General features: G+C 45.3%; 1 protein-coding gene across 2 annotated transcripts in view; it reads right to left on the bottom strand.

Annotated features, from left to right (window-relative positions):
* Positions 1-844: 844 nt before the first annotated feature.
* cdon (cell adhesion associated, oncogene regulated) overlaps positions 845-9280 on the bottom strand; it is a 31248-nt gene continuing 22812 nt past the window's right edge. For both annotated transcript variants that reach the window (XM_069668404.1, XM_069668405.1), the window contains exons 13-19: positions 7813-7918; positions 5061-5183; positions 4623-4814; positions 3621-3916; positions 3402-3481; positions 2179-2441; positions 845-1565 (exon numbers count right to left, since the gene is read on the bottom strand). In XM_069668404.1, the coding sequence (XP_069524505.1) occupies positions 1411-1565; positions 2179-2441; positions 3402-3481; positions 3621-3916; positions 4623-4814; positions 5061-5183; positions 7813-7918 (1215 nt within the window). In that variant the 3' untranslated portion in view covers positions 845-1410. The remainder of the gene's footprint in view (positions 1566-2178; positions 2442-3401; positions 3482-3620; positions 3917-4622; positions 4815-5060; positions 5184-7812; positions 7919-9280) is intronic.

Raw genomic sequence — 9280 nt, 5'->3', positions numbered from 1 at the left:
CTGCAGTCAGAGCGGTACAGAATCTGAAATACGACAAGAATATACCGGTGGATCGTCTAAAAAATCTTCAGGTCTGCAGTCGACATTTCAAACCTGACGATTTTGAACGAGACATGACATCAGAGGCGGGCGTCCTAGAATGAGGAAGTGTAGTTTAGTGAGCTTCCTGGCCTCTGCCAGAGGAAGCGTTTTACGTACTCTGGCGGAGGTTTTCCAGGGACCATTGGAGAAGCAGATAGCGTCCTCCAAAGGCACAGAGCAACATTGCATTTATTCCTACCCTAATGGCATTAGATCCCCATAATAGCATGATAGGACTGAGGTTGAAAATGGGTGAACTGGCCCTTTAATTAGGGGAACAGATCCTTGATATCGAGAATACCACATTTTTCTAAGAGGGCCGTTTGCTCAAATGTATGACTCTTCTTCCCGAGGCTGATTTGTACATGACTTCAGAATTTCACCTGGTCAGATAACCTTCATGAGTCTGACTAAATATTTAGACAGGATGGGGAAGTTTTCAGTAACTAGCAGAGCGGTTTCAACATGCTCACATTTTAAAATCCTGCTTTATTATAACTGCTCCTCTTGTCTAACAGATTGGGGCCAGTAGGTCAGCAGAGCTCTCAAAGCAACAGTGCGTTCTACGTAAAGTGATGAGCTATCAAGTATTCACTGAAGCAGAGCGCAGCAGCCTTAATCTGAACAGTGAAGGGAGTGTTCACCCCGTTCAGGGGTCACTGCAGTGGAACAGCCCATCACAGACCGCATCAAAGGCCTGCCAGAAATATCGATGGGTTTGGATCCAGGCCGGGAAATTCACTGTGGCAATCATTCACTGGGCGCTGCACACCAAGGAGGGGAGGAAAGACGTGGAAAATAGTTTGTTGTTTACTCTTCCATATCTTCTCTTTATATTATTACAAAACTTTACACAGACAATTGCTAATCTCCACACTCGGGTGGAACACAGAGGGACAACACAACAAAAAATAAAAAGTATTTCTCATCCAAAAGGCATAAATAATATAAAAGACAAACTTTTTCCTTTAAAACAGATACATTCATATGAAATAATATTTTACTACTACAAAAAATAAATAAGTCATCTAAAGAGTTTTTGATCTTTTGTGAGAGTCTTTCCTCCAGTGGGACACAGTGTCTGTCTCTGAGCAGTGTTTCCTGCTCCATCTGGCTTTGCTCTCTCTTCCCACGTCGCTCGTCTCAGATCAGTCCGTCAAACATTTCGTGTCCTCGTCACCGTAACTTGCAGTGTCTCTGAGCATCCCATCACGCCTTCCTCTGCGATATCTCCACCACTGTCTCTCGTCCAGTCTCTCTTCCTGGTTTGAACTCCTCCACTCTGCAGGAGAGTGCGTGCGTGTGTGTGTGTGTGTGTGTGGGCTGCGTTCAGACCTCCTGCGGGCCGGGCTGGATCAGCTCTCCTGCCAGGCTGCTGCTGGAGATCCACCCAGGCTTTTCGTCACAGTCTAAGTCTGGCAGGCCGAGACTCTCCCAGCACACCACAGGCCCCTCCGTGTCCACGCACTCCAGCTCCTCCTCGGCTGCACACACGGAGAGAGAGGAGAGTCTTTGGTTTGTACTTCATATTAAAAAAGACAGGAACAGATTCTGGAGAGGCCCACTGTGTAATTTGTGGCGACTCTGCATAGTTTGTCTGCATACAACATGATGATTGGTAATGATATAAAAACATACTCGCAAAGCATGACAAAGAAGAAGCAACAGAGTTTGATTTCACAACAGTGTTTAAGCAGGAGAGGAAACTGTTTTCACTTAGTCTCTGGGAATCTGTTCTGCAGCTCTAATGTCTTGAAACAATAGTTTGACTTTTTGGGAAATACGCTAATTTTCTTTTCTTGCCAAGTGTTCGATGAAAAGATTAAATAACAATAGGGTGAATATGATGCTATGGCCTGGAGGAGGTTAGCTTAGCTTAGCAAAGAGTTAGAGAAACTGCCTGGTTCTGTCCAACGATTGCAGCCTTTAAATATCACTAATTATTTTTTCCCTGCATATTTTTCGTCCAAAGTTCGTCCAAAGGTTTTTCTATTATCTACTAATGCTAAAGCACAGGCAGAAAAAAAACTGTTGGGCAAAGAAAAAGACAAGACAAGGAAACATTTTGTTGGTATTTAGAATAAAAATGTGTCTCACCAGTGTTGTCTGCTGGACAGTTTTCATTGTTCCCCACCAGACAGCAGGAATGCTGCGAGGGCGAGGACTCCCTGTGCTCGTCTGCTTGATACCCAGCGTCGGCCCCCTGGTCACCACAGTGCATCTGACTGTCCGGGCCGTGGCACTGCGACGAAACCTGCCCCAGAGGAACCATCTCCAGCCCGTCCTGCTGGCACGGCGCCACGCGGTGCATTAAGGGCAGAGTGCCGCTGGAGAAAGTGCCGTTGGTCTTGTTGTAACATCTGTTTAGAGACACACGAGACGGAAAGAAAGTTACACACTTGTTTATAAAGACGGCCGTATTCTGCTGATGCACACCCACTGACACTGACTGACTCTCAGTGCTGCTACACATACCGCTCTGGTTCTTCCTCTCTGCAGATATTTGTGGTTTATCCACCAGACACAGACACCCTTGTGTTAATACTCCCAACAGTGTGCATAACAATGACAGCTCTAACACAAGCGGAGCTCCCTCGCACAGCTGTAAAAACGGTTTTCAACAGTTGAACCGGAGATTAAAGGTCCGGTCTAAATGCTTTTAAATAACTGTGACACATTGTGGTTTTGTTCTCCGGTGAAGTTCCCAAACTCAGACAGTCGCACGCTGCGCGCTTCGGCACGTTTCCCTGAACTCAGCTTCCCTCTATCTCTGCACGATTGGAGGGTGACCACACCCCCTCTTTTCCCAGCAGCCGGAGGTAAATAAACACAGGGCTCATTAGGTCTGCTGGCTGGGTGCACACTGGGTAAACTGTGATGCTGGGGACCCTTAAGTACATAAACAGGACTAGCAGGAGGGGGGGGCGTGTGTGTGTGTGTGAACTCCTTTGCTCAGCTGTATATCATGAAATATGGGGCTCATCTTTTTCATATTTCTTCGATTTTTACAGGGAAAAAAATATATTTTTTTAACCAGTTTCAACAAGATTCCATGATGCGCCTGACACTTGTTGTGCTTCTCGCTGTGGAAGCACACATATGAATGCAGTCAAACAAAATGAGTCTTAGGTTATAATAGGACACATTGTTTAACTTTAAGAGAGTGTTTGGGTCATTGAGTTTATCTCTGATTACACCCTCCTCTAGTATTTAAAATAAAAACAATACCCAGATTTCTTCAAACACATTTTAAGAGGTGCACAATAAAACAAAAGACATCCAAGAACACAATGCTAAATTAGATTAACACCTTCGCTTACCTGTTATTGTTGCAGAGGTTCTGACAGCTCATACAATCAGACGACTCTGTTTGGGGGAGAGCTGTGTACATGCCTCCTCCCTGTCAAGAACACAAACACCACATTTAGCCAAAACAAACATGAACTGGTGCAAATTCAAACATCACAGTGGGATATCATGGACATAAAAAAAAAGGCGTCTCCAGTTTTGGACTACGTCTTGGAGTCTGCAGCACTCACGTTATGGTGGTGGTGTGGGTGCGAGTGCTCGCAGTCCCGGGTGCTGTGGGGCAGGGTGCCATCATGGCTGTGTGGGTGGCCGGGAGAAAACAGGCTGCCTGAGCCGTTGAGCATCGCCAGGCCGTTGGGGAGTTTGTGGTGGAGGTGATGGCAGCCTTGGGGTAACATGGGGCCGCTGTGCCCGTAGCCCCCGTGGACGCCCCCATTGATGCGGCTCGAGCCGGGCAGCGTGGTGTACTCGAGAACATGGCCGTTCATCTCCGCTGGCTGGTACAGGTAGCCGGGAGGGTCATACTCTACAGGAGAGAGAGGTGGGATAGTAAGGAGAGAGGGATGATCCAGTCTATTTAAAGGAATAATATTAGTTAGTTTGAAGCCTTTTTCTGTCTTTATCATATTTGTAGTAGTTTATTATTTCATCTTTGCAGGTATTTTAGTGTTCTATACAATAGTTATCCTAACTTTTAAACTTTTTTAATGTGGAAACGTTCAGAACTTTGTGTCTTGACGATATTAAACACGGCACGTTGAGAAGTTTGGCTTATTTTAAGCTAGACAGGATTTGTACAAAACTGTGTGAGCTTAACCTAAACCACAAGCAAGTTACAAACAAGTTAATGTATCAGCACTGACTTAAATTCACTCCGATGATGTTTAACACCAGTAAATCACAGAAAGTGAGCACCTGTGACTCAACGCGAGCTTCGTGCCAAAATCTTTAAGCTGCAAAACCTCAAATATTTACAGATCCTACAGGTCTGGTAAAGAGTCCATCCAACAATGGCAAACGCTTTGTGAGCACTGTGGGATCCATATCTGCTCTATGAACGGTTGGAATATTCTGCAGGAGCTGTATCGGCCAACTGTCTTTAAATATGAGACTTAAGTGGAGTTAACTCTTTGTGGGTGTGCAGGTGGTGCAAATTAAGTGGGGGCACTAATTTCACAGCGGAACAAGCAATGACGCTTCTTTACTAGCTTTGTGTTCGTCTCTAAACTCACTGTGCATGTTGTTCTGCTGCCGATTCCTCCACAGACACATGGCGATAAAAGCCAGCAGGATGAGCACCATCACTCCCAAAACGCAGCCCACAATCAGGTACAGCAGTCCTCCAGGTGGGCTGGTAGGCTCCTGTGGGTGGGGGCCTGGTGGGGTGATGGGGTGCTGGCTGGGTGACCCCGGGGACTGACGAGCTGCAGCAGAGAGGGAGGAGGGGACATGAGCTTTTTACCCGCCAGCAACAAGAAAGAAAAATAACACGGTGCCAAACTATAAAATGCAACCATTGTTGTTGGTCTCATAAAACTGTGTGCATTTATGTTGTGTAATTATGGCGATCATACCCGTTATTAAAGTTACAGCCTTCGCAGGAACATGCCCGGACTGCTGATGAAGGTGGAGCTTTGCTTTGTGTGACTCATTTCTTTGTGTTTCCTTACCTCTGGTCTCGCAGATCATGACGTTGCTGTATTCACTCTCTCCCCCGTCATTAAAGCACTGCATCTTGATATCGTAGGAGGTTTCAGGCTGGAGGTGTCCAATCATGTGCCACTGTCTTACACCTGAGGAGGAGGAGGTGGAGGAGGGGAAAGAAGGAAGGCAAAGGTGAGAAATCATTTCCTGGGCTGATGTTGACTCACATTGTGTAGAGTCACAATCAGTATATCCCTCCTTTCTCTCCTTCTCTTTATGTCTCACATTATGGAGGTCATGTTCTCTCATGCTCTCTCTTTCATTAACCCCCACCCTCTCTCTCTTTGCTTCAGCCCTCCCTCCACCCTTCTCTCTTACTCCGTCAGTCCCACGAGGGCCAGACAGTTGCCTTACTCTAGACGAGCTCCATATATGGCAGCTTCATGTTTGTCCTGGCTCGCCTCCAGTATTCACACACACACACACACACACACCAACGCTGCCTCACCACACACAATCACACTACTACGTGCTCTGAAATCACAGATGAGACGACAATCTCCGACAGGGAAATGCTACATTTCCAACAAATGAGGCTGAAACAAGCTGCTGTTGTTGTTGTGCTCTGTTTGATATGAAGTGTAATAAATCAGAGCATGTGTGTTACCTCCGGCCAAAGGTAGATGTTAACTTGTTTGAATGGGAACGATAAAAGAAAGCTGCTCCTGAGGCCTAATCTACTCAGAATCAATACAAAAGCGGAAGTCAGAGTGAAACACAAATAAGCGTGCACTTTTAAACTTTGACATAAGAAGATTATCTGAAGGGAAAGTGACTGCAGCAGGCAGGCAGAGCAGGGGACCTCAGCTGTTACTGAGCACAGATCTTAATGTGACTATAGCATGATAAAACTGGTTTGTTTAGAAGATGACATTGATTAGTTATTTGGTCAGATTATAAGTTACAAAAAGCACAAAAAGAAGGTAATGCAGAAAAACATGTTCATATACAACAAAGTATTTTATTGGCCCTCTAGGAAAGCCCCTTGTTGTAGGAGTTAGCAGATTAATATTATTATCTTGCTACAACATATATCTTATAATATTTCTTATCTTTGGTAGAATATATTTCTTTAATATAACTTTCAACATTATTGGTTGTTATTGTAACGTGTTCCAGCCTTAAATTGCTGGTGTTGTGCATTTGCCAAAAGTTGGTTGGTGGGTCGCCGGCCCTTTAAGACAAACGTGAGTCTAGCTTGTCGATCTCAGCTTCTTTACTTCGGGGAAGTTGTGAGTCTTTTCCAGATGTAAGTAGCAGAATTTCTGTTCACCGTTGGGCCTTATTTCATAAACTTACATTGATAACTCTTTAGTAAATCTGTCTTTGTTGTAGTTGATTTCTGAGAGGCGCATGTTTTGCTGAGTCATGATAGCTAGCTTAAATGCTCTCATGTTGGTATCATTGTGCTTCTTGTTTAGCCCACTTTCATGCATAGCCAATAAATCTGATGTACTTTGATATAAATGTGTTTTACTTTGTGATGTTACTAATTGCCTAGGCTACTAGCTATTGTGACGTGTATTTATTTATTCTGCTGCGAGCTATTTTACTCCACCATTGTTTTTTAATCTGTTTTTTTCTTGTGGCTACCAGCTTAGTCATTTTGAAAGGGTGTTCACCAGTGCCTACTGTTGTTATCTCCTGACTCACTGTACCCAGGTGCATCCCCTCCCTCCCTTGACAGTACTGTTATGTTCTTATGCATCTCTGGACTTTTCTGCTGCAAAACCAACTGCCCCTTGAGGGACACAATAAAGTTGAAGTCGCTGTCTGTGTTGTACTGTGGGGAATATTGTAGCCCTAGACAATAGTGTTATACTGTGTGTGTGTATTGGAGTGTAAATGGAGACTATGATTGTTCATGTGTGTTATTATTTGTATCTTTATCTGCTTAATAAAACATTGCAAACGGAAGCTCATCCTCTTTGATCGGAGTCACACTCCCATAGTGTTTGCCAGCTCTGTTCAGCACAACTGTAGAGGCCCTAAACCTCTGTTATATGCCCTGACCTTTTCCATAGATAGAGTAGAGAAAGAGTTTGGGGACTTGCAGGTATAAAAATATTGATGTCAGATAATTTGTCTTTTCTGGCAAAGGCTGGTGCACTTGTCTAAATCTGAAATTTTGGCTCACCTTATTGGCTGTAAAATATTTAGATGCTGAGGTTGCACACAAGTGTTTTTTCTAGTGACGGTACAAACTATACATTTAATTACAGTCATTGACCTGTTGTGAAATCACACTTAGGAGTAATTATGTAACAGAATGCGGCCTATTTCAGTCCTCCGTCTTTAAAGAGCACTAACTTGTACCCCGCCGTAAGGACATTTGTCGCTGCTGGTGCGGAGTTTGTGGAAATCTACACGTTCACATGTTAAAGAGCTGGGCGGAGTGAAAGGCCGACCCTCCTTCCCTTCCTGTACCAGGCTCCACTGTTAGCATTCCTCCCAGCAACCTGAGCCCCTCTCCTCCGCTCCGGCTCATGTTTCAGCTCTGGCAACCATTTATTAAAAACAGATTTCAGAAAGTCCTGCCGGCCGGGGACAGCACTCTCCATAAATCAAACAGCACAAATGCCCCTCTTCACCACGGCCCACTCTGGATGCTGAGTATCCATTACCCTCACACTGTCGACAAACAATCTGCTCCAGCTACGCGTCAGTCTGCAGCGGAAACACGGACACGGGAAGATTCATATTTGCATTTCCACTCACCTTCCACCACATCTCTTTTGTAGTCGCTGTCGTTGTCGCTGTCTGTGGGCCGGTAGTAAATGTAGAAGCCCTGGATGGGAGTGTTGTTGTTACTCGAGGGGCTATACTGCATGGGGATGGAAAAAAAGATTACGTTAGACTACTGCAATTTGGTGAGCAATTATTACACAAAGAGAGGAAATTCTCCAACAACTAATAGCCGAGCTTGTTATCAGCAGATGTACAGGACTGCGAGCAGGGCTGTGATTGCGCTGTCTGTCTGAAGTTGAGGAAATAATGAGACCGTCTGAGGTTAAGTAAATGTGGGGAACTATCTGCATCCATCTGCAGCCCAAACTGCGGTGAGGAGGAACAGCTTTGAAGAGAGCAGAATCAAACCGTAGACGGACAGAGCCTCTTAATCTCTTTTAGAGCTGTAATCAGCACAGCCGCTCAATTAAAGGACTGATTGAGTCTCAGAGAACCAGCAGCAGCTCAAGCGCAGGTGAGTCAGCTGGAAAAGACAACATCGCCCAAGTTACTCTGGCTGCTTTTATTCATTCACAGAAAGTTACAAAGTTTTTTTATTCTGTTTGTTTTTTTGAGAAAGTGAGCCTCTGCCTCACGTGAAGGAGTTCAAGTATGTGGGGTCTTCTTCATGAGTGAGGGTACAGTGGATCGTGAGATTGACAGACGGGTTGGTGCAGCATCAGCAGTAATGCGGGTGTTGTACCGGACTGTCGTGCTGAAGAAGGAGCTGAGCCAGAAGGCAAAGCTTTCGATTTACCAGTCGATCTACGTTCCAAACCTCACCTGTGGTCATGAGCTTTGGGTAGTGACCGGAAGAGAAACGGCCGCAGGGTGTCTAAGCTCAGCCTCAGAGATAAGGAGGGTAAGGAGCTCATCCGGAGGGGGCTCGGAGTAGAGCTGCTACTCCTTCGCATCTAAAGGAGCCAGTTGAGAGTGTTCGGGCATCTCATTAGGATGCCTCCTGGGCGCCTCCCTTTGGAGGTTTTCCGGGCACAACTGGGAGGAGATCCCGGGGCAGACATGGAGCTCGCTGGAGGGATTATATATCCAGTGTGGCCTGGGAACGACTCGGAATCCCCCAGGAGGAGCTGGAAAACGTTGCTGGGGAACGTCTGAGTCACCTTGCTTAGCCTGCTGCCACCGTGAACCAGCCCCCGATAAGCGGAAGATGGATGGATGGAGTATTTGCCTTTTATGCTTCTACTTTTCTCTTTTAGATATTTAGACCTGATATTTAAGACTAGGATTTGAGTCCCAAAGGTGAGGCGAAGCTTTAAAACATGGCCCTTCAATGTTTTTTCTTGTCAGCTCTTTCATGATTTGACCTTGTTATATCTCTACGATAAAAAAAGGACTTAAATATTTCATTTTAATACTTATTAACTGTAAGGACAAAGTCCATCAGGGCAATAAACTCACAAGCCGTGAGCTGGAAGTGAGTGCAGCCAGAATCTCTGTA

The sequence above is a fragment of the Semicossyphus pulcher genome, unplaced genomic scaffold, assembly GCF_022749685.1.
Source record: "Semicossyphus pulcher isolate SPU_LCO1_2020_fin unplaced genomic scaffold, fSemPul1.0.p SCAF_19, whole genome shotgun sequence".
NCBI classification, from domain to species: Eukaryota; Metazoa; Chordata; class Actinopteri; order Labriformes; family Labridae; genus Semicossyphus; species Semicossyphus pulcher.
Note: the sequence above shows the minus strand (reverse complement) of the source record. Positions and strands in the feature narration are given on the sequence as shown.